This window comes from Piliocolobus tephrosceles, chromosome 14, assembly GCF_002776525.5.
Source record: "Piliocolobus tephrosceles isolate RC106 chromosome 14, ASM277652v3, whole genome shotgun sequence".
Taxonomy (NCBI): Eukaryota; Metazoa; Chordata; class Mammalia; order Primates; family Cercopithecidae; genus Piliocolobus; species Piliocolobus tephrosceles.
This window is the reverse complement of record NC_045447.1, coordinates 10,745,851-10,770,816: the sequence shown is the minus strand read 5'-3', so window position 1 is coordinate 10,770,816 and position 24,966 is coordinate 10,745,851. Positions and strand designations below refer to the sequence as shown.

The 24,966-nt window shown below is 54.0% G+C and overlaps 1 protein-coding gene across 4 annotated transcripts in view; it reads right to left on the bottom strand.

The window, feature by feature from the left end:
- Window positions 1–24,966, bottom strand: part of SH2D3C (SH2 domain containing 3C) — a 40,835-nt gene that overhangs the window by 1,254 nt on the left and 14,615 nt on the right. For 2 of the 4 annotated variants that reach the window (XM_026457169.2, XM_026457170.1), the window contains 9 exons: window positions 22,866–22,905; window positions 12,508–12,636; window positions 10,233–10,687; window positions 8,206–8,330; window positions 5,023–5,558; window positions 3,320–3,435; window positions 2,284–2,455; window positions 748–859; window positions 183–389 (listed from right to left, as the gene is read on the bottom strand). In XM_026457169.2, the coding sequence (XP_026312954.1) occupies window positions 183–389; window positions 748–859; window positions 2,284–2,455; window positions 3,320–3,435; window positions 5,023–5,558; window positions 8,206–8,330; window positions 10,233–10,687; window positions 12,508–12,636; window positions 22,866–22,905 (1,892 nt within the window). Of the gene's footprint in view, window positions 1–182; window positions 390–747; window positions 860–2,283; window positions 2,456–3,319; window positions 3,436–5,022; window positions 5,559–8,205; window positions 8,331–10,232; window positions 10,688–12,507; window positions 12,637–16,398; window positions 17,459–22,865; window positions 22,906–24,966 lie in introns of those variants that run through there. The other 2 variants (XM_023217084.1, XM_026457171.1) reach the window with 2 other exon arrangements.

Sequence of the window (24,966 nt, the reverse complement as noted above, 5' to 3'; positions counted from 1 at the left end):
AAAAGAAAAGAAAAGAAAAGAAAAGAAAAGAAAAGAAAAGAAAAGAAAAGACAAGACATGAGAGGAAGGGGTCAGGGAGACAGGGCAGGACAGAGGAGTGCAGAAATATGAATGGATGCCTTGGAGGAAAGGGAAACAGTGCCCAGGCCTGGAAGCCCCCAAAGATGCCACCCGCCACTCACCCTGCAGCTTGACCTCAGCATTGGTGTGGTACAGGCCTCCGTGGTGTGCCACTGTCCGGGCAGCCTCCAGGTGGGCCAGCACCACCTCCACGCCATGCTCCGTGCTGCCCCAGGGCTCAGGGCCCTCTGGTGGGGCCGAGTCACACTCCAGCAGGGTGATGAGGGGCAGCACGTGAGGAAACGTGGTGTTGCTCAGCGGCGGGCCTTCTGCAGGGAGAAAGGCAGCAGGCGCTTAGAGATCCTGTAGTGCCCACCATCCACTGCAGTCCCAGAAGCCAAGGTGCAGGAGGGAACCGGCCTGGCTGAGGTCCCGGAGAGAGCCTCAAGGGCTTCTGACTCCTGGGACAAACCCTTCCTTTCGGATTCCCCCAACTGAACCCACTGCAGCCCTGGCCCAGCCCCAGGGGCTGAGCCTGGACGTGAAGAAGGCTGACACAGCCGCCAGCAGAGACAGTGAGCTCAGGGAAAGTAGCTTGTACAGAGCTCAGCCAGGCTCTCATCACTGTCCATGCTGGGACCCCAGGGAGGGCTGCAACCTGTCCAAGGTCACACAACAAGAAAGTACCTTTGCCCTCGTTGAGGCTCTTGAGAAAAGGCTTGAGCTTCTTCTCGTACAGGATGGCACCCTCCGTGTGTCGCTGCCGCAGGGTCACCCATGTCTGCTCCAGTCGAGAAATCTGGGGAGGCCAAACGGTGAGAGACCAGCCAGGCAGAGGGCCTGCAGGGGCCACCCTGCTGCCCTGCTGAGTGGACACCCAGATGTGGGATCATTATTATTATTATGGCCATCCTTCGTGTACTAGGGACAGTGATGACTGCTTTTCATGCCTACCATGAAGCTCTCACAAAAACCCATTTTACAGATTAGGGAACTAAGACTCAAGAGAGGGGAATGACTTGCCTAAGGTTATTCTAAAAAAAAGTGGCAGAGCTGGGAGTTGAACCCAGGACACTGCCTCTGGGACCCTGTTGTTCTTATTTATTTATTTATTTATTTATTGACATGGAGTCCCGTTCTGTCACCCAGGCTGGAGTGCAGTGGCGCAATCTCGGCTCACTGCAACCTCCACCTCCTGGGTTCACACGATTCTCCTGCCTCAGCCTTCTGAGTAGCTGAGACTACGGACATGCACCACCACATCTGGCTAATTTTTCTGTATTTTTAGTAGAGACGAGTGTCACCATGTTGCTCAGACTGGTCTCGAACTCCTGACCTCAGGTGATCTGCCCTCCCTCCTCAGCCTCCCAAAGTGCTGGAATTACCAGCATAAGCCACCGCGCCTGGCCGTTCTTATTTATTAGGCATAGGAGAGGCAGGCTCAGCTCTGAGGTCAGCCAGACCTGGTTCAAGTTCTAATTCTTTCAGCCTCTGACGTGTGACCTTAGGCAAGGACTACGCTGTCTCAAACACTCCATTTGTAAAATGTGGACGCTGAAGGCACCTACTTCATGAGATGGTTCTGAGGAATCGGTGCTGGTTAAGTACTTAGTATACCACCTAGCCTATAGGAAATACTCACTAAATGGTTGCCACGTTATTCTTTTTTTTTTTTTTTTTTTTTTTTTTTGAGACAGAGTCTCACTCTGTTGCCCAGGGTGGAGTGCAGAAGCGTGATCTCGGCTCATTGAAACCTCCGCCTCCCTGGTTCAAGCCATTCCCCTGCCTCAGCCTCCTGAGCAGCTGGGATTACAGGCGCGCATCACCACGCCCGGCTAATTTTTTGTACTTTTTAGTAGAAACGGGGTTTCACCATATTGGCCAGGCTGATCTTGAACTCCTGACCTCGTGATCCGCCCGCTTCAGCCTCCCAAAGTGCTGGGATTATAGGCATGAGCCACGGCGCCCGGCCTATTCTTATGCTTTAAACTCATATAATGCTCCTCATTCGTTTTATTTTACAAGCGAGGAAACTGAGGCCCAGAGAAGGGGAAGAACCTGCTGTGGGTCGGCACTTGCAGAACTCAGTTCTCCCGGGTACTCTCACCAATGGTGCCTAGAAACTCCAAAGCTCCTCCTGATTCCATACACAGCCATCCCAAAGGCACCCCAGGGCTCTTCCAGACAGTCTACCGGATGCCGGCTCTGCGCGGCTCTCAGTACCTGGGCCATGTCCAGGGCACCCATGACCGCCGCGAAGCTGAACATGTTGCCCATAGTCCCCCGCAGCTCTGCCGCCAGCTGAATGGTCTTGTGCAGCAGTGCTGCCCGCTCCTCCGCAGAGCCAGTGCAGCCCAGGATGTCCACGGCCAGCATGATGGACATGGTGTGGAACCTGTCAGAGCGGCGGGGTAAGAGGCGGCGGACTCAAGGACAGGGGTGAGGGGTGCAGGCCTGGGGCGCTGCCTGTGGTTGGGCCAGGAGGAGCGGAGGGCGGAGCCAACGTGAGAGGTTGTAACGGTCAATGGGATAAGGGGGCGGGGCCAGAGCGTGGAAAACAAGGCCCCAGGCTTCTGACTGGTCAGCATAAATCAGGGGCGGGGCCAGAGCTGTGGGTGAACAGGGAAATGCGTCAAGCAGAGCAGTTTGTTTTTTGTTTGTGTTTGTTTGTTTTTTGAGACAGAGTCTCGCTCGTCGCCCAGTCTGGAGTGCAATGGCTCGATCCCGGCTAACTGCAACCTCCGCTTCCTGGGCTTAAGCGATTTTCCTGCCTCAGCCTCAAGAGTAGCTGGGATTACAGACGCGCACCACCACGCCCTGCTAATTTTTAGTAGAGACGGGGTTTCGCCATGTTGGCCAGGCTGGTCTCGAACTCCTGACCTCAGGTGATCCGCCCGCCTTAGCCTCCCAAAATGCTGGGATTACAGGCTTGAGCCACCGCGCCCGGCCACGCAGAGCAGTTTTAAGAATGAACAAGGAGGACCCCGAGCTGATAGGCGAGACCAGGCTGATGGTCAAGGGGATGATTGGTCAAGGGGATGCGAAAGGAAGACAAATGCGGAGATACAGGATTCAGTCTTTGGGAAATCAGCTTGCTTAGAGCGGGCTATCAGGGGTTGAGATTGGTCAATGGGATGGGAGGCGTGGCCAGAGCCCTGGGAGCCGAGCTGAGGCTGTGATTGGCCAATCCGCCCAGTCCAGCGGGGAGTGCGGTAGCCGGGGGTTCCCCGAGAGTCCCCGGGTGCGGGCGCTGTCTCACCTTTCCAGCAGGTCTAGGCGTAGTTGCCGGCCATGGGGGAGGGTGAGCAGTTCCATGCCCCAGCGGACTCCCATTAGGGTCTGCATCTCCTTGGTAACGCCCAGTATCCTAGCAACCTGCAAAGACGCCCAGAGGGCTGATTAATATCCTGTCAGGGCTGGCCCCAGCCATCTCGGAGTCAAAGAGCTTTATCTAAGTGGGTAGCCTGGTTGGAAGGCGGAGTTTGAATTTCAGTTCCACCGCTAACCCTCTGATATGGAGCAAGTGACTCTGCCTTTCTCAACGAGCCTCAGTTTCCCCATCTGTGAAGTGAGAATTAATAGGAAAATGCCCAGAGGTGCCTGGCATATTAAATATTCAGTTAAGGTCGGCCGGGAGGGGTGGCTCATGCCTGTAATGCCAGCACTTTGGGAGGCCGACGTGGGCAGATCGCCTGAGATCAGGAGTTCCTGACCAGCCTGGCCAACATGGCGAAACCCCATCTCTACCAAAAATTCAAAAATTAGCCGGGTACAGTGGCGTGTACCTGTAGTCCAGCTACTCGGGAGGCTGGGGCAGGAGAATCGCTTGAACCCAGGAGGCAGAGGTTGCAGTGAGCGGAGATCACGCCACTGCACTCCAGCCTGGGTGACAGAATGAGACTCCATCACAAAAAATAAAAATAAAATAAATAAATAAATACTCAGTTAAGGTTAAGAGCCGGATACTTGTCCATTGCAGAGGGAAACCCTGAAGCCCGGGCGGGGAATGGGCTTGCCCAAGGTCACACACTGGGCCTAGAACCTGGGTCCTCCCTGCCACCCTGGACTCTTCATGGAGCAACATCTCTGCCTTGACTCTTTTCTTGCTTCCCGCGCTCTGAGGCCAGTATAACCTGAAGATCCGTTTCTCCCAAGAAAGGAGAAACTGAGGCACAGAGAGAACTGGGGTCTTCAGACGTTCAATGATTCAACACAGCTAAGGCCCGGGCATTGACAACTTATGGGCCGAGGAGGTAATGATTTCTGCTTATTTGTCCACTGGGGGGGGCGGGGGCGGAGAGTCGGGCCTTTTCTAGTCCCAGGACAAGCTGGCTAACCCTCAAGAGGCTCTAGGGCACACTACAGAAGTGTCCCCAAGTGCCTCAGGGAGCCAGAGACCACCGGCTTTCAGGTCTGCCCAGTTGTAGCCAAACTGACATCTGGAGGAAGCAAGGATATCTTGTGTGTGTGTGTGTGTGTTTTTGAATAGTGTCGTTCTGTTGCCCAGGCTGGAGTGCACTGGTGCGATCTCGGCTCACTGCAACCTCCATCTCCTAGGTTCAAGTGATTCTCCTGCCTCAGCCTTCCAAGTAGCTGGGATTATAGGTGCCCACCACGACACCTAGCTAATTTTTGTATTTTTAGTAGAGATGGGGTTTCCCATGTTGGCCTGGCTGGTCTTGAACTCCTCACCTCAGGTGATCCGCCCGCCTTGGCCTCCTGAAGTGCTGGGATTCAGGCATGAGCAACCACCCCCGGCCTTATGTGCTTTTTAAAAGGAGAAACTGCAGGCCCAGTGAGGCTAAATGACCAGCCCAGAGTCACAGAGCAGGCAAAGGACAGCCATGGAGCTAGAATCCAGGCCCACCTGTTGTACGTGGGGAATCTGGAAGCCAGTTTCTCACTGCCCTGCCCCATAGAACAGAGATGCTCCCTCCACCCCAGTGCACAGCCAGCACCTACCTGGCAGTCCACCTTGGTGACATGCCGGGCCAGCGTCCGGGCATCCACCTCTGCCAGCAGCTCCTTGACCTTGTGCAGAAGGCCCACCTCCAGCGGTCGGTTATCCCTGGGGATCAGTAGTGACTGGAAGGTAGCCGGGTTGAAGGAAGAAGTGACTTCCACGATGGGGACTGTGAAGGTCTTGTCCCAGTCCTCCTCGGGGGCCCCATTTTCTGACAGTTCCTTTAGCCTCTCCCCATAGCTCCTGGCCTGCCGGCTGGAGGCCTCAGCTGCTGCCCACTCTCGGCTGCCACGCACGGGAGGCTGGAGCTGGCAGTAGTGGCCAGAGTCCGGGTCACTGTAGCTGCTGAGTGATGGTGACGGGGAGGTCTTGCAGAGGGTATGGGAGGGGCTGGTGTGGGGGCCCTTGTCTGACTCCCCATGGGTCTTTGGGGCACTTCCGGGACACAGCTGGGGCTCACTGGAACGGCGGGTGACAGGGGAGGCAGGCAGTGCTGTGGTAGAAGGGGCTGCAGGGGCGGCATGGACACGGGTTACTGCAGAAAGAGAGAGAGGCCCCGTTATAGCAGCTCCCCACCAAAGTGAGATTCCCGCACCCCTTCCCAAAGAGCAGGCTCCCTCACTCCTTGTAGGGAGTACAGAGGTGATGTCCCCACCTCCCTGCATCACCAGAGACCAGGGCCAGCTGACTCTGGCAAGTGGACCAGCCCAGGTGATGCTCTGAAATCACCAGGACCCAGGAGTTTGCATGGCCCCACCCTGAGGCTGCTGCAGCCTTGGGGACCCACTGCTTGGAGGAGCTTCAGTGATCCAGGAAAGCTGAGTACCTGCTGGAGTTTCTTGTGCCACATGCGACTGTTTCTCAACGAATTAGCAATAATTATTTCCTTTTTTTTTTTTGAGTCAGTGTCTCGTTCTGTTGCCCAGGCTGAAGTGCAGTGGCGCCATCTAGGCTCACTGCAACCTCCACCTCCTGGGTTTAAGCAATTCTTCAATTCTTGACCCTCAGCCTCCCGAATAACTGGGATTACAGTCATGTGCCACAATGCCCAGCTAATTTTTTTTTTTTTTTTTTTTGAGTCAGTCTCACTCTGTTGCCTAGGCTGGAGTGCAATGGCACGATCTCAGCTCATTGCAACCCCCGCCTCCCAGGTTCAAGCGATTCTTGTGCCTCAGCCTCCAGAGTAGCTGGGATTACAGATGTGTGCCACCGCGCCCGGCCTGAATTAGCAATAATGATTTGTTGCTATACATTGTGTGCCCAGGAGCTGGCGACATGCTGGAGACATAACCACAGTAAAACCATCATCAAACCTCAAAGACGATATCTACTGAGCTCTTAGTGCCTGCAAGACCCTTCTTTGTACCTCAGTCTATTTAACCCTTTCAATGTCCTATGAAGTAAGTACTTTCATAATCCTTATTCTACAGATGAGAAAAGTGAAGCTCGGCCAGGCGCGGTGGCTCACGCCTGTAATCCCAGCACTTTGGGAGGCCGAGGCGGGCAGATCACAAGGTCAGGAGATTGAGATCATCCTGGCTAACACGGTGAAACCCTGTCTCTACTAAAAATACAAAAAAATTAGCCGGGTGCGGTGGCGGGTGCCTGCAGTCCCAGCAACTCAGGAGGCTGAGGCAGGAGAATGGTGTGAACCCAGGAGGCGGAGCTTGCAGTGAGCCGAGATCGTGCCACTGCACTCCAGCCTGGGTGACACAGCGAGACCCTGTATCAAAAAAAAAAAAAAAAGAGAAAAGTGAAGCTCAGAGAGGTGCACTGACCTGCCCAAGGTCACCAAGCCAGCAAGCAGTACAGCGGGATTTAAGTCTTGACATCTGGGCCGCTTTACTATACCAGATTGCTTAGAAATTGTCCAATAAGTCATTCTGGCAAGGAATTTTAGGTTTTATACTCAGGAGTATTGCTTTGAAATCAAGTTTGTAGTTATGACAAAGTTGGTGGCTCTGTGTTTAGGGAAGGATTTGTGACAACTGATAAAGACAGCAAGACTTCAATGGAATGCCACCCTAGGCAAAAGTTCCTCCTGAGACAGCCCCCTCTCATGACATTTGGCCTGCCACGTGGACAATATGGCCTGTTGAAAACATTCTTTTCTTTTTTTTCCAGAAATGACCTATCGGAATGTTTCTTTTTTTTTTTGAGACGGAGTCTCACTCTGTCGCCCAGGCTGGAGTGCAGTGTGCAAGCTCCGCCTCCCCGGTTTATGCCATTCTCCTGCCTCAGCCTCCCGAGTACCTGGGACTACAGGCGCCCGCCATCTCGCCCGGCTAGTTTTTTGTATTTTTAGTAGAGACGGGGTTTCACCGTGTAGACCAGGATGGTCTCGATCTCCTGACCTCGTGATCCACCCGTCTCGGCCTCCCAAAGTGCTGGGATTACAGGCTTGAGCCACCGCGCCCGGCCGAAATGTTTCTAACATAGAAACTTTCTTCGTATTTATAAGAAAGCACAGTGTTCTGTACTTTCCACTTAATTTTGCTGTGAACCTAAAGCTGCTCTAAAAAATAAAGTCTATTAAGAAAAATAGAGGCCGGGCAGAGTGGCTTATGACTAATCCCAGCATTTTGGGAGGCCGAGGTGGACAGATCACCTGAGGTCAGGAGTTCGAGACCAGCCTGGCCAACATGGTGAAACCCTGTCTATACTAAAAACACAAAAATTAGCCCGGCGTGGTGGCACATGCCTGAAATCCCAACACTGTGGGAAGCCGAGGCAGGTGGATCACCTGAGGTCAGGAGTTCGAGACCACTCTGGCCAACATGGCGAAACACTGTCTCTACTAAAAATACAAAAATTAGCCAGGCGTAGTGGTGGACACCTGTAATCCCAGCTACTTGGGAGACTGAGGCAGGAGAATCACTTGAACCCAGGAGACGGAGGTTGCAGTGAGCCAAGATCCCACCACTGCACTCCAGCCTGGGCAACAGGAGCAAACCTGCCTCGAAAATTAAATAAATAAATAAATAAATAGTTGCTAAATAAACAATCCATGGGTACATCTTATATGTTGATATCAACAGTTCTAGCAGGTTTCCAGGGTCAATTACTGCTCTTAGTAAAGGTCTCGCCTCAGAAAAGAGGCGAAAACACACATTACCACACATAGGTTACAGAAGTCTTCAACAGATTCTCTCCACCTGCTCCACCCCCTCTGCTGGCCATACCAGTGCTGTAGGCAGGGGAGCTAGGGCTCTCGGAGATGGGCGACATGGGTGAGTGCAGGTCCGGGATCTGGTCCATGCTGAGAGCACAGCTGCGGATGGAGTCCCGAGGGCGGGGCAGTGACGTACTGTGGAGCAGACACCGTCATGGGCAGGGAGCCCAGAGGTCAGGGGCCTCAGCCTGCCTCTGGGACCCCCCACCTCTTCATCTTGAACTTCAGAGGCAGAGAAGGCTTGGAGATTATCAAATCCAACCTCCCGACTGACAGGTACAAAAAAACCTGAAGCCCAGAGGAGGGAGGGGACATAGGGAGTCAGGAGCAGAGCTAGGAACCCTGGTGGCGAGCACGCCTGGTTTCTTCCTTTTTTTTTTTTTTTGGAGATGGAGTCTCACTCTGTCGCCCAGGCTGGAGTGCCATGGCGTGATTTCAGCTCACTGCAACTGCTGAACCCACCTTCCGGATTCAAGACATTCTCCTGCTTCAGTATCCAAGTAGCTGGGATTACAGGTGCCCGCCACCAAGCCTGGCTAACTTTTTGTATTTTTAGTAGAGATGGAGTTTCACCATGTTGGCCAGGCTTGTCTTGAACTTCTGACCTCAGGTGATCCGCCCACCTCATCCTCCCAAAGTGCTGGGATTACAGGCACGAGCCACCATGCTTGGCCATCAGCCCAGTTCCTAGTCGGTATCCTCCACATGACCCTGCTCTCCTCCATTCCTACCCAGCTTCCCCTCCCACGAAGCTTAGAACAGCCTGAGAACGAGGCTTGGGGGCACCTAGCTGAGCCAACACTTCTCACGCTCCTCTGTTCCTCTCCTTTCCTGAGGAGGAGGGGATGGGAAAGGGGGTACAGGCCAGAATTCAACACCCCACAAGGTGCCTTTGTGCAAATTAGTCGACTACAAACATTCTCTGGGCAGACACGGCTCCTCACTAGTGCCCTTAGCTTGATAAGCAGAATCTTTCCTCCGACCTGGAGAACGGTCTGGGGAGAGGGGCTAGCAGGAAGAGTGAGGAGCCTTAGGAAGTAGGCCCACCATCCTGACCTCTCCTCACTGCTCCCAACTATGCTCAGGATGCCTCAGGCACACATGGTCTGTGGATCCTGGCACCATTATGTTTACTGGCTCCAACCACAGGCCAAGTGGCTGCTGCCCACAGGGTATCCATTTATCAATGCCTTGACTGGGAGCACCCAACCCAGCCCCAGGAAGATAGGGCCTCAAGGGCCTATCCAAGTGCAGGTGGCACAGGACAGTGAATCTCTGCAAATAGCCAGGGAAGCCACAGAAACTTGGGGCACAGACTTCAGAGTCTACAGACCTGGGTTCGAATCTTGATCCTACCACTCTCTAGCAAGCAGCTTCCCCTCTTTAAGCCTATGTCCTCATCTACAAATTGGGTGTATGGGCAGGACCCACCTCCCAGGAGGAAGTGGGCGTTGATGAGATTGGCCACGTACAGCACTTAACACTTAATAGGATCTCAGGAACCAGCAGCTGCTGTGGCTTTTCCTGGCATCCAGGGCCTGGTTTTAGCCCGAGACAACCAGGTGTAATTAAAATTTGCTGAGAACATCCCATTCCCTGTGCAGTGATTTCCATGCTGTCAAGCCCTCTGCTCGGATGCCCACCTTGGCCTAGCTGTGTAGGATGGAGGGGTGGCATCAGGTGGCAGGGACCAGGCCCCTCTCTGGTTCAGGACTCAGGGCTCCCCTGGCATAGGGAGGGCTGCTTGAATGAAAGCCTTTATAGGTAGGAACATGGAGATAATAAAGGAGAGGTGACAGGGTCAAGGGCATATGGCCAGCAAGTGGCAGAGCTGGGACTGCCACTTGGGTCTGACTCCCTGCAAGTCCTTCATTCTGTACATCCACACAGTATGGCCCAACCTTCCTCCCATTCCTCCCTGCACACAGAGGCTCCAGGAGAGTAATTTCATCCCATTTCAGTGTGCCTAGACCTTCCGTTTCTCACTAGCCCTCTCATTACCCACATCCCCATTTGACAAATGGGGCCCTGGCTGACCTGGCGGGGCAGCCATCGCTGCGGGTGACCTTGTCAGCAGTGAGCCCGTCGGTCATGGTGACACTGCGCCGCTTCATGTGGCTGCCCTTGGGGCCTGAGGGGCTGACAGGGCTGGCGGGCTTGCTACTCCCCTGTCCCAGGCCATAGCTGGCCTCAAGGTAGCGCAGTGGGAAGGTGCGGTTCACCGGGCAGTAGATGATGGCACCACTCTGCTCTGACACAGCCTTGCGGCTGCCCACATGATAGCGCACAAGGGCGGGCACATGGTCGAAGCTCTCCTGCTCAAACAGGTACTGGATGTGTGTGTAGCTCTCGCCTGCCTTCACCACCACCTTGTTGATCTTGAAGTGCAAGGCCTGGTTGCGCCAGCGGCACGTGAGCACATAGTCGCCCAGGCTGGTGAGCGAGTCCCGGATGAGGAAGTCGCCGTTGCGTTGTACCAAGGTCTCCGAGACCTGCAGAAGGCATGGTTAGGCTGGAGTAGGACAGGGCCAGAAGAGGGTCAGACCCAGGATCTGGGGGACAGAGCAACTCAGGATTAGGGGGGACAGCAAGCCCAGATCCAGGGTATAGAGGACCCAGTGAACAGAGACATCTGACATCTGAGAGCGGGGATGCAATGACCCAGGTTCAGAGGGGGCACCTCAGGCAGAGGCTGTGGGTCTGCCCTGGGTCTGCAACACAGAGGCTCAGGAATGGGAGAACCTAACACCTTGGAATGGAAGGCACAGAGGCCCAGGGTCTGGAGGAGTGAGAATGGCTGATCTGAGACCCAGGTCTCAGACCTATCCCTTCTCAGGGTTCCGGTTAGGCAGAGTGAATTCCTAATCCTCATTCTTCCAACCACCCAGTGCTCTGGCATGCCTCTGGCCCTTGCACCCTCAAGCTGCTTTTTTGTCCCGGAACACTGTTCCTGCCTTGTCCATCTGATGAACTTCAGATGTTTATTTATTATTTATTTATTTTTATTTATTATTATTATTTTTTTTTTTTTTTTGAGACGGAGTCTCGCTGTGTTGCCCAGGCTGGAGTGCAGTGGCGCGATCTCAGCTCACTGCAAGCTCCGCCTCCCGGGTTCATGCTATTCTCCTGCCTCAGCCTCCCGAGTAGCTGGAACTACAGGTGTCCACCACCACGCCCGGCTAATTTTTTGTATTTTTAGTAGAGACAGGGTTTCACTGTGTTAGCCAGGATGGTCTCGATCTCCTGACCTTGTGATCCGTCCGCCTCAGCCTCCCAAAGCGCTGGGATTACAGGCATGAGCCACCATGCTCGGCCTTATTATTGTTATTGAGATGGAGTCTCGCTCTGTCACCCAAGCTGGAGTGTGGTGGCACAATCTCCACTCACTGCAACCTCCGCCTCCCAGATTCAAGTGACTCTCCTGCCTCAGCCTCCTGAGTAGCTGGCTTACAGGTGCGTGCCACCACACCTGGCTAATTTTCATATTTTTAGTAGAGACAAGGTTTCACCATGTGGGCTGGGCTGGTCTCAAACTCCTGACCTCAGGTGATCTGCCCGCATCAGCCTTCTAAAGTGCTGAGATTACAGGCATGAGCCATCACACCTGGCCCCACCCGATGAACTCCTATCTATCTCACAAAGGCCTCCATCCTCAGTGTCCCCTCCTCAGGACTTGCCCATATTCATACCAGGCACTCTATTCTTGCGCTTCTTCCACTAGGCTCTGACTATCAGCCTCCCACCCTGGGCCATTAGCCATCAAAAGAAGCCACCACCTCTTCTATCTCTGCGCCTTGGTGCTTAGCACAGGTTCTGGCAAAGTTGGTGTTTGACAAAGATTATAGCATGAATGAAAGAAGGAACAAGTGATCTATAAACTTAAGTCTGTGGCTTATAAAGTCACCTCAGCCAAGAAACTCAACTTCGCCAAAACTAAGTAGCCCAAAGATTGGTACTCACTAAGCAAGCATACAAAAGGCAGATATATAGACCAGACAATAACAGTAACAATAATAAGAACAAAGGCCAACATTCATGGTGTCAAGCATCATGTTAAACATTTTACCTGCATTATTTCATTTAATTTTCACAAGAACCCTTTGCAGTAGATACTGAGGCTCGGAGAGGTGAAGCAACTTCTTCAAGGTCACAGTCAGTAAAGGGCAGAGCTAGACCTCATCCCAGTCCATTCTGATTGAACCCACCAAGCAATAGGACAGAGCCTCCCAGGTGGCTGCAACCAGGGCTGGGGCTGCCCAAGGCAGTGGGTGGGAGGGTCCCGGGTTGAAGTCCCAGCTAGGGGCCTGCTCACCTCTCGGGGGATGCGACCATGGTACCAGGCATGGCTGCGGAGATCCGTGCTACTGAGTTTGAGCTCCTCCTCCAATTCCTTGTGGAGTTTCTCTGGCGATGAGTCCAGGATATACTTCTCCTTGGAGAACTAGGTAGGAGACAGCAAGAGTTGGTATCCAACTTAAAGCCCCCTTCTTCCTTCCCTCCCAGCTTCATTCTACCATGGATGAGCTCCTCCTATCCTGGGACTCTGGGAACACTAAGGCACAGGTGCCAGAAAGGTCCTTTATCTTGGGTCCCAGAAAGAGTAAAGAAATCTCAATTCCTTCAACCAAACAATGCCAACTGCATTCCAGGCCCTGTGCTATATGCCAGGGGTGGATGCGGTGACACATAAACCAAGCCCGGCCCTCAAGGCAGTGCCTAGGCTGAGGAGAGGCAAAAGCAATGGGAGCCTCTGAGTAGAGGGCGGTCAGCACCACAGCGCTGGACAGCGGCAAAGAGCCAGGTGGCTTCTACAAGCAGGATTAAGCCTGGGCAAGGCAGAGGGGTCTGGGAAGCCTTCCTGGAGGAGACGGCAGTAAGAAAACACTCATTATGCACCAACGGCACCAAACTGATCTTGAAGTGTTGGAGGGGGATTTCTACAGGTGAATCTTGGAGGTAAGGCAGCAGGTAACTGCAGGAAAAGCTATGAGCAAAACCACAGAGCTGGTTGGACAAGGATACATTCTGGGATGGCGTATTCTACAATGCAAGGGTGGGGAAGAGACCATAAACAGGGACACGGGGACCCCGCACAGACATCTGCATTGCCCCTTACAATTTCCAAAGCCATTTCTCCCTTGAAATCCCCAACAATCCTCACCAGATGAGGAGGCCATGGCCCAGCAGGGAAGCCCAAGGCCACCGAAGGAGATAACGCCCAGTACTCCACCCTCCCACCTGGCCCAGAAACTCCTGGTTTCTTGATCACTGTGGCCTGAAGTTGGAGGCTGATGGATCTCAGGGGCCCTAAGGGCAGAGGAAGGGAAGCCCCTAATGCCAGGTGTACGCCCACCAGAGCCCAGTCCAATCCTGGCTGTGCCATGTGAGCTCTCTGGGCCTCAATTTCTTCCTCATTAAAATGGGTACAGTGACAGAACCTGCCTCACCTCACTGTGAGGATGAAAAGAGACAGCACTCCAGAGTACTACTAGCACACAGACATCCTCATCACTGCAAGGACACGGGACGGTTCTTCCTCTCCTTCACCCAACTCCAGGCCCCAAAGATGGCTACTCCAAGACAGACAGACCCCAGCACTGGCCAGAAGGCAAGATTGATGAGGGAGGGCAGTAAAGGGCCTTCATCCCAGGTGAGTCTCTCCCTGGGGTCCCTCGCTCCCCAGAGTCCAAGGGTCCTCCGGTTCGCTCCCTACCTCCTCAGACCATCCACAGATTTTGCCTCCTAATTCTATGACTACATCCCTTACCCCTCTGCTCCCATACTGCCTGGGTTTACCCCAATCTGCATTGCTCCCAAGACACCATGATTCCCAGTGTCAGAGATATCTAGAATCTCTGACTCCATTCAACATTGACTAAGTCCTTATCCTGGTCCTGTCCCAGGGGTGAGGATCCAAGGTGGCCCCTGCCCTGGGGGAGGCCTTGCAAACACTGACAGTCAATTCCAGGTTTCCCAAATGTCCCGAGATGCACAGAGATGGTGCACCACCAAACTAGTCAGGGGGCAGAGTCAGGGATCACTTCCCAGAAAAGGTGACATTTCTGCTGAGGTCTGAAGGACTGGGTGAGCCAAGCAAAAGCACCAGGGTGGAGAGGGCAGGTGGACAGGTGGGCAGGGAAGAGCTTCTGGAGAGAGAGCAGCAAATTCAGGGCCCTATGGGCAGAGCCAAGGGGAGGAAGGGGAGATGAATGAGAAGCTTCCAAGGGGCTGTGGGGGCAGGGGCAGGTGTGGCAGGTGTCTTAGTGAGCTGGGGATTACCCGGAGGTCACAGCACAGCCATGGAAGGGTTTGGAAGTGTTGGGGCAGGTTTAGACCACTTGGGGAGAGCAGCCTAGGGTTTTCTAGGCAGTGGCAGGGCAGATAAGGTGTGGGGAGGAGTGGGGAGTTTAGATGGCCATTGATTCATGCGGGGGAGCAGGGCGGAGGGGTCAGAAAGGACTCCCGGCCCAGATCCTAGAAGGATGATGGGACACGCTGAGTGGGCAAGGCTGGGGCAGAAGTAGCTTGGTGGTGGGCCCATGAAAATTTGGACCTTGAGGAACCTGCAGGACTCTGGGGACAGATGGTGGGAGTGGGTGGTTTGCACAGGTGCTCAGGAGAAAGGCCTGGGGGTGGGAATTCTGCACATCCTCCAGCCGTGGTAGAAACCGACACTCCCGAAGGGCAGAGAGGCCCAGGGCTGAGCTAGGATCCGGGCCTTCTCAGACACCTACATTTCTCCAAGTGTTCCCCTATTTCTGGGGGTCCCTGTTCTCTCCCCCTCTCACTCTGCGGTGCTCACACCAGCCTAGTCCTCTTTCCTCATATCACACCAAACCCCCTGGGAAGGGAAGAGTGGGCATCACAGGGAAAAAGGGACCCAAGACCTCAGCCTTCTGGCGTCCTCCTTGACAGAGGGCATGCAATTGAGACCTTCTCCCAGTTTCAGCTGGAGCCCGAGGGACGCGGGCAAAGGAGGGAGGAGGCTGGATGTTGAAGAACCCGCCCCAAGGCTGCCACTGTGTGACCTTGAGTCAGTCACTTCCCCTCTCTGGGCCTGAGAAGACTCATCCGTTAAAGGGGGCTGGGAGACTGGGCTCCCCTTTTCCAGCTTAATCACTGGTTATGGAGAGTTTGGGGGGACCAACTTGGTCCTCCCACACACCTGAGGGTGAGGAATCCTAGGGTCCCTGTGCCTTGATCTCACATCGACCTGGGGGCCCCCAGCTCCCTAGAGTTGGGGGTGCTGGAGTGCGAATGCAGCATCCCTGAGCTCGGCGCTCTGCTATTGGCCAGAGATGATCTCACCGCCTCCTGGCCTGCGCGCGCCTGATTGGCCGGTGCGGGGATGCTCCGCTCCGCAGCCGGCGGGGCCGTCCTTCAGGCGGGCTCCGCGAGCGTGTGTGAGCCTGGGGGAGCGAAGAGCCGACGCGCCTGGCATCTCCCAGGGGGCTCAGGGAGCAGGAGCGCAGAGACCCCCCGGACAGGGTCTTAACCCCTTCCCGCCAGCCCGAGTCCAGCATCCCCTCCAGCTAACCTCGGCGTCCCAACCCCAAGCAAAGCCATCCCCAAAGGATGCTCCGCAGAGAGGCGGGGTCCGGGTCCTCCCCTCCACCCCCCTCCGTTTAACCCTCTCACCGCCGCGGCGCCGTCCTGCACTGCCCGGCCAGCTGGGCTGGGAGAGACCTGCGCCCCAGGCATGTCCAAGCACACCTAGAGGGCGGGAGGGTGGCGGGCGCTCTGGCCCCAACCCTGGCACCCGAAGCATCCCCCGCATTTCCTGCTCCTCACTCAGCCTTCAGATCCCAGCCCAGCGCCCCCGGTACAATGGGGAGCCAGGGTGCCCAGGTCAGCCGCAAGGGCCAGCGTGCCAGGCGGAGGACCGGCAGGGTGCCGGGGACCCCATCTCCCGGTCCCCCCTGCCCCAGCTCTCTCCCTCCTGCGGAGAAGGCAGAAACGGACCGGCATCCACCGCAGCCCGGAGTCCCAGGAGTGGCCGCCGAACCCTCACCCCGCGGAGCGCCTGGGCGCCCAGAGGTGAGGCTGGGGCGACCCCGCCCCCTCCCCTGACCGGCCCGGCCTGGCCCGACCCTGCCAGGCAGGCGCCGCGGGACTGCAGCTCCCCGGATGGCTCTAGGGCTCCGGGCGGAGCGGCCGGGGTCCCAACCCGGAGCGCATGGCGGGGGCCGAGCCGCCCCCTCACCTGCACCTGCACGAAGGAGCCGCGGTAGAAGCAGCAGGCGGCTGCCGACAGGGCGCTCCACAGGCTGCACCGCTCGGTCATGGTGGTGCCGGGCTGCCGAGGCCGGGACGGTGTCGGGGGGGGGGCGGTGGCCGGCGGGGCAGGGGCGCAGGGACCAACCGGCTGGGCACCGGCTGCGCGTGCCTCTCAGCGGCGCGATTACCTCATCGCCTTGTCGGGGGAGGAGCGGGGAGGCGGGGCGGGGAGACCCCACCCTCCAGCCGGTCAGGGGAGGGGAGGGGGCCATTGTTCCTCCCTCTGCCCGCCCCCCGCTCCCAGCCCCTCGCCCCCCGCCCTCCAGTCCCGCGCGCTCGAGCTGCCTGGAGCTGCGGGCGCGGAGCGGAGGACCTGCCAAGGAGGGTATTACCCGGGGCAGCGGGATCGGGTGGGGACCGACGGACCAGGGAAGGGAGGTTCCTGCCTCCCCCACTCGCCGCACCTCTAACAGACCGGGAGCGGGCAGAGACTTTGAATTAAATCATATCTAAAACTGGAAAAATCCCTGTATGTGCTCGACCAAATTCTTTGTGGCCTCAGGAAATCTCCCAGAGTCCAGGATTTCTCACCCCTGGTTTGGAATCAGAGACTCTGCTGGGAATCACGGATGTTCACTGGTAAGACTCTGGGGGTGCAGAGAGCCAGTACAGCCCAGTGGTTACAGGGGCAGCCTGGGTTCAACTGTCCCCTAACTACTGGTGCGCCCACTCCCACCAGCCCCTTCCCTGGGATCTACGACTTACTTGTGGAAAATGCACCTGTCAAACGCAGCTAAAGCCTGCGCTGACCTCACAGAACTCTTGTGAGCTTTTGCTGAGCTGGTGCATGTAAGTTGCCAGGCATGAAATAAGCGCTCAGTAAGTGCACGCTATTATTTTCAAGCTTCCTGTCTTAGAAACTGGACTTTTTGGCCTGGCATGGTGGCTCACGCCTGTAATCCCAGCACCCTGGGAGGCCAGGGCAAGTGGATCACTTGAGGCCAGGAGTTCGAGACCAGTCTGGCCAGCATGGTGAAATCCTCTACTAAAAACAAAAAAATTAGCCGGGTGTAGTGGCACATGCCTGTAATCCCAGCTACTCAGGAGGCTGAGGCATGAGAATCGCTTGAACCCAGGAGGTAGAGGTTGCAGTGAGAAGAGATTGTACCACTGCACTCCAGCCCAGGTGATGGAGCAAGACTCTGTCTCAAAAACAAAAAGAAACTGGACTTTTTGTCCCAGAACCACATACTCTTCAATGCAAAGGGAGCCACTGCTGATTTCCCATCAGTCAGGCTTCAGGTCTAAATCCTTCTGATAGACTGTGTGACCGCAGGTGGGTGAGTCCACCTCTCTGAGCCTCAGTTGTTTGTTTGTTTTCTGTAAATACATCTGAAGCTCTGGGCAAGCAGCCTGGAATTTTATGGTCTTGGAATTTAAGAATCTTTTCCTTAGAATCAAAGGATACACAAAACAGTTTGAGAACTCTGAAGTTCTGGAAGCTGACTCCTCAAAGATGAGTATCTCAAGGTAGGAGGGGGCTTTTGGTTTTGTTTTTTTGAGACAGAGTTTTGTTCTTGTTGCCCAGGCTGGAGTGGAATGGAGTGATCTCGGCTCACTGCAATTTCGGCTGCCCAGGCTCAAGCAATTCTCCTGCCTCAGCTTCCCGAGTAGCTGGGATTACAGGTGTGTGCCACCATGCTTGGCTAATTTTTTTTTTTTTTTTTTTTTTTGGTAGAGATGGGGTCCATGTTGATGTGGCCAGGCTGGCCTTGAACTCTTGACCTCAAGTGATCTGCCTGCCTCGGCCTCCCAAAGTGCTGGTATTACAGGCATGAGCCACCACGCCCAGCCTAAGAGGGGGCTTTTGGAACCCAACTATTGATTCCTTTTAACCCTCATTTGACTTTTTTTTTTTTTTTTTTAAAGAGACAGGGTATCCCTCTGTAGGCCAGGCTGGAGCACAGTGGCATAATCACAGCATTGACCTCCTGGGCTCAAGTAATTCTCTTGCCTCAGCCTCCCAAGTAGCTGGGACTACAGGCGCGCACCACCACACTCAGCTAATTTTCTTTTTTTTCAAGACACAGTCTCACTCTGTCACCCAGGTTGGAGTGCAGTGGCTCAATCTCTGCTCACTGCAGCCTCTGCCTCCTGGGTTCAAGTGATTCTCATGCCTCAGCCACCCAAGTAGTTGCTAGTAGCTGGGATTACAGGCATGCACCACCATACCCAGATTACTATTATTATTTTTTATTTATTTATTTATTTATTTTGAGACAGAGTCTCACTCTGTCTCTCAGGCTGGAGTGCAGTGGCACGATCTCCACTCACCGCAAGCTCCGTCACCTCCCGGGTTCACGCCATTCTCCTGCCTCAGCCTCCCGAGAAGCTGGGACTACAGATGCCCGCCACCACGCTGGGCTAGTTTTTTTGTATTTTTAGTAGAGATGGGGTTTCACCGTGTTCACCAGGATGGTCTCGATCTCCTGACCTTGAGATCTGCCCACCTCAGCCTCCCAAAGTGCTGGGATTACAGGCGTGAGCCACCGCGCCCGGCCACTATTATTATTATTTTGAGATGGAGTCTCACTCCATTGTCCAGACTGGAGTGCAGTGGCAAGATCTCAGCTCACTGCAACCTCCAATTCCCAGATTCAAGCAATTCTCCTGCCTCATTCTCCTGAGTAGCTGGGATTACATTAGTGCACCACCATGCCTGGATAACTTTTTTATATCTTTTTTAAGTAGAGATGGGGTTCTACCGTGTTAGCCAGGATGGTCTCGATCTCCTGACCTCATGATCCGCCCACCTCGGCCTCCCAAAGTGCTGGGATTACAGGAGTTTGCCACCGCACCCGTTCAATTTTTTGTATTTTTAGTAGCGGGGTTTCACTATCTTGGCCAGGCTGGTCTCAAACTCGTGGCCTCAAGTGATTCGCCGGTCTTGGCCTCCCAATTCCAAGGCCCAAGTCCCCCAAAGTGCTGGGATTACAGGTGTGAGCCACGGCACCCGGACTTCCCAGCTAATTTTTATATATTTTTTGTAGAGACAGGATCTTGCTATGCTGCCCAGGCTAGTCTCGAACTCCTGGCCTTAAAGGACGCTCCCACCTCGGCCTCCCAATTGCTGGGATTACAGGCATGAGCCACTGCGCCCAGAACCTCATCTGAGTCTTGAAACTAAAATGAACATTCCTTTGACTTTGTCCTTTGGGAGAGTGTTTAATCAGTTCTACTGAGCAGATATTACTTATTTTACAATGTTTAAAACAAAACGAAAAAAAACCCTACATTTTTAACCCCTAAAAATAAACTGTAGGAAAAAATATAAAGCTAACATTCTTCACAGGGATCTCACCACCTTACCAGGCAGCTAGGGTCTGCGGGATGCTGAAATATGCCTCTGCATTCCACCCATTGCCTTTGGTGTTAATTTTCCCCAGGTCCTCCCTCCCACAGTCGCAGAAGGGTTCTGGAACTTCTGCTCGACTTGTTTCTACCCTAGACTCTGTTTCTGGGCTCACGCAGTTTACTTTCTGACTTTGTCCACACTCCTGCCTCTGCCAGGACAACTCTCCTACCCATCTCTGCTTAACTTTGTCTCCTTTCTAGCATTTCACTCATGGAGAGATCTCAGTGAATGTTCCCAGTCAACTGCAATGGCCTGGCTCCAATGCCTCCTCCTCCAGAAAGCTTTCCTTGATCTCCTGCTCCCCAGCTCCCCAGCTGAAAGGCATCCCCCACCTCTGGAGCTCCCACAGCTTCTGGTGATGGTGAGGGGACAGCAATCTAAAGACTTCCCACGCTGCTCCATTACTAGTCACTTACATAGAGCATCTCAGGGTGATGAAATGTCCCTGTGGTGAGGAGCTAGGCCAGCCCACGCTGTTCCAGGCCCAGCTCCCCCACTCATGGCCATGGGCTGACTGAAGCCATAGCAACCCTGGGTTGGAGGCACCCTTGTTACCATTTCACATAATCAAACACAGGCTCAGGGAGGCGATGCCACACCCAAAGCCAGTGGCAAGTAAGTGGCAGATCTCAGACTAAAATTTGTTTTTTAGTTTTGTGGGGTTTTTTATATCAGCCTACATCATGCTTTTTTTTTTTTTTTTCTTTTTTGAGATTGAGTCTTGCTCGGTCACCCAGGCTAGAGTACAGTGGTGCTATCTCAACTCACTGCAACCTCTGCCTCCTGGGTTCAAGGAAGTCTCCTGCCTCAGCCTCCCCGGTAGCTGGGATTACAGGCATGTGCCACCACGTCTGGCTAATTTTTGTATTTCTAGTAGAGACAGGATTTCGCCATGTTGGCCAGCCTGGTCTCAAACTGCTGACCTCAGGTGATCTGCCCGCCTCGGCCTCCCAAAGTGCTGGGATTACAGGCATGAGCCACTGTGCCTAGCCTGAGCCACTGCACCTGGCCCATCATGCTTTAACGGGACTAAAATTTGGATCTGCTAGGCGTAGTCACTCATGCTTGTATTCCCAGCACTTTGGGAGACCGAGGCAGGAGGATCATTTGAGGCCAGGCATTTGAGACCAGCCTGGGCAACATAGTGAGACCCCATCTTTAAAAAAAAATTTTATTTTTTTGGCTGGGTGCGGTGGCTCACGCCTGTAATCCCAGCACTTTGGGAAGCCAAGGCAGGCAGATCATGAGGTCAGGAGATTGAGACCATCCTGGCTAACATGGTGAAACTCCGTCTCTACTAAAAATACAAAAAATTACCAGGGTGTGGTGGCGGGCGCCTGTAGTCCCGGCTACTCAGGAGGCTGAGGGAGGAGAATGGTGTGAACCTGGGAGGTAGAGCTTGCAGTGAGCCGAGATCGCGCCACTGTGTTCCAGCCTGGGTGACAGAGTGAGACTCCATGTCTTTAAATTAGCAGTGGCACATACATGTAGTCCCAGGGACTTAGGAGGCTAAGGTGGGAGGATTGTTTGAGCCCAGGAGCTTAGGCTGCAGTGAGAGACAGAGAGAGATCCCATCTCTTAAAAAATAATAATAAAAATGAAAGTTGGATCTGATGGATTGCAAAAAACAAGCGCAAAGCACTGTATGATTCTTCCGTGGGTCCCACCTGGACCAGGAGCCGTTTGAATTCAGGGCCTGGTGCTCCTTGCCCTCTGCCTATTCTCAGTACTTGGCACAGGGCTTTGCTCAGGGTGGGGGCTCCTGGGGGCAGAAGGCCAAGGGCTTTGGCTATAGTCCTGGCATCAAACTTGGGGTGTAATCCCAGTTCTTCCTCATAATATCGGTTGGTGCAAAAGTAATTGTGGTTTTCACCATTAAAAGTATGCGGGGTAGGGGGCTAGGGGAGGGAGAGCATTAGGAAAATTACCTAATGTAGATCATGGGTTGATGGGTGCAGCCAACCACCATGGCACGTGTATACCTATGTAACAAACCTGCATGTTCTGCACATGAACATGTTACCCCAGAACTTACAGTATAAAAAAAAAAAGAAAAAACAGTAATGTGACCCAGGGCAAGTCACTGCACTTCTCTGGACCTCAAGTTTCCCATTCGTAAATGGGCACAAGAAGGCTCTCCCTACCCAGCGATGAGGGAGAAAATCAAAGATCTCTCATGTAAAGAATGCCTCTCCTCCAGTGTCTAGCAGCCAGCACAGGGTCTGCACACAATAGGCACTCAATATGTTATTTATGATTATGATTATTACTATCATTGTTATTTCAAAACTGCATTTTCTTTCTTTTTTTTTTCCCAGTCTGGAGTGCAGTAGTCAGCTTACTACAACCTCTGCCTCCTGGGTTCAAGCAATTCTCCTGCCTCAGTTTCCTGAGTAGCTGGGATTATAGGCACGCACCACCATATTTGGCTAATTTTTTGTATTTTTAGTAGAGAAGGGGTTTCACCATGTTGGCCAGACTGGTCCTGAGCTTCTGACCTCAGGTGATCCACCCGCCTTGGCCTCCCAAAGTGCTAGGATTACAAGCATGAGCCACCGTGCTCTGCCAAAACTGCATTTCAGTGTTCCCAGTGCCCAGGATAAATTAAGCTTTGGATAAATCTGAGCTGTGCCCATTATCTGTGATAAAGAACTGAGTCATCCTCTCCTGCTCCCTGCTCCCAGAGCCAGCACACAGTAGGTGCACAAAGATTGGGTGGGATCGGAAGGCGGCAACCTTTACACAGAGACACTGTTGGGGACCCATCCAGCTGGCAAATGACTGGGGTCAGATGATATCAAATATTGGGATGCCCTGAGTTTGGGGCCAGGAGAAAATAATGGCTGGTGTAGGAAGAAGGTGCTGAGAATGAAACTGAATCCAAATGCTGCCTCGACTCTGAGAACCTCCCCTCCTGGGAATACACAGTGAGGTCTGGCTCCTAACAAGGCTTGAGGAAGGGCTCTGCCCACCCATAATGGAACAGGCTCTGAGACCTTCAGTGTCCTCTGACCAACTCCTGGCCCAGCCCCTCCTACCTTCACATAGTCGCCGCCAGCCTCTGGCTCTCCAGCAGCCCTGGAAGGAGAGAAGACAAGTGAGCATCCCCAGCCCTGCTTGGCTCCCCAGCTGCCAGTCTCTTGCCTGCCTGCCTGGGGCCAGCACCTGGCCCTTGGGACCCCAACAGTCTCACCCTGAAGGCAGGAGGGGGCACTTATCAGCTGGCCTGGCTCCTCCACTTTCCAGCTGTGCACCTCTAGGCAAGTCCCTTCACCTCTCTGAGCCTGCATTTCGTATCTGTAAATCAGGAATAATGACGGTCTCTGCCTAATGACTTTGACTGGAGGACTCAGGGCTTAATGAACGTTACCTGCTTATTATGGAGCCTGCTTCCCGAACCACTGTCTTCACTGGACTACGGACACTATGCCTCCCTGGTTTTCTTCTTCTCTCTGCCTTCCCCAGCCCCTCCTCCCACCCCACCCCCATCATCCCTGACTCTAAACCCTGGAGGGCCCCAGGCTGGGGATCAGCCTCTGTGCTCCTACCCTGCGCTCACTTCCTAGGGTAGAGTGACCTAGTCACGGCCACTGCCAAACACACTGCGGAGCCACTGCCGGTGCTAGAGGGCTACGGAATTGATTCCGCCCCCAGGGTGGAGAGCCTGGAGAGGCCAGAGGCCAGAGGTGGCTATTTTTCCTTCCTTCCTCCTGAGGGCCACCATGAACCACTCCCCCCACTACACTGCCTTAAATGCTACCCCTACCCTCAGGCAGCCTGCACCTGCCCCTCCATCCCCAGACTTGGAAACCCAACTACCTCTAGGACGCCTCCCCTTGGATATCTGAAGGCTATCTCCAACTTGTTGTATCCAAAGCAGAACTGTGGCTCCTCCCCGCCCCCTCCCCATCTTCCCCCGGCTCAGCTGATGTCAGTTTCCTCTTTCCTGCCACTTTGGCCAAAAACCATGTGGTCCTTTGTGCTCCTTCTCTTCCATTCAGCTCCACACCCAGTCCACCAGGAAATCCTGCCGCTCCACCGTCAGAATCTTGTCCGCATGTCCACCCCGTCCCCACAGTGGGGCCACCCTCGTGTCTCCAGTGGAGCAGAGGAGCCTTCCCTCGGGCTCCGTGTCCACTCTCACCCACAGTCAGCTTCTGCCCCGAGACCAGAAGGCGCCCAAGCTCACAACCTAAGCAGATCATGGTACACACACCATCCTCAGCCTTTCAGCGGCTCCCATTTCTAGAAGAACAAAATCTAAACTCCTCTCTGTGGCCGTGCAATTTATCATCCACACCAGAACTTTCCTTCCTTTGCAAGAGTAAAGAGGGTACCATGATTATGCCAGAAAAACAGGCAAAAACTGGCTCATCTGTTCCCTAACCCACAAGGCCCTGTGTGGCCTGCTGGTACCCGATAGCCACCCTGCCAACCCTCCAGCCTGTCTCCCTTGCACCTCCTGTCCCTTATTCTGCCTCTGCCCCACCCTCCTTGGCAACTTGTTCCGGCCACAGGGCCTTCGCTCTTGCTGTTCCCTCTGTCAAGAATGCTCTTCCCCAAGGGCTTCATGAAGCTTGTCCCTCCTCCCTCTTTATTCAGGGCTTTGCTTAATGTCACCTCTTTGGAGAAGCCTTCCCTGACCTCCCCACCTCGAATAGTCCCTCGTTGCTTCGCTCTGTGTTCCCAATCCTACTTTGTTTTCAATTTTTGCAATTTCTGCCTGAAATGGCCACTTTATATTTAATTGCTGACTTAATTATCTGATGCCCTTATGAAAGTGTTGACTTTGTCTAATTCACCATTGAGACCCAGTCCCCAACATAGTGCCTGCAGGAGCTCAAGAGCTATTGCTTAAAGCAAAATTAGCCGGACGTGGCAGCGAACGCCTGTGATCCCGGTTACTTGGGATGCTGAGGCAGGAGAATCACTTGAACCCAAGAAGAAGAGGTTGAAAGAAAGCAGTATTGCTTAAAGGGATGCATGAATAGTAAACAGTCAATGTTAATTGTTAATCGCTGTCATCATTAATTTTGTTAGGCTGGGCCCAGGTTCTCTGGCTAAGAAAGGCCTCAGCCTTCCCATCTGCAAAATGGGGAGGGGAGGTCGAATATTGGACCTCCTCCTCAAATACAGAAG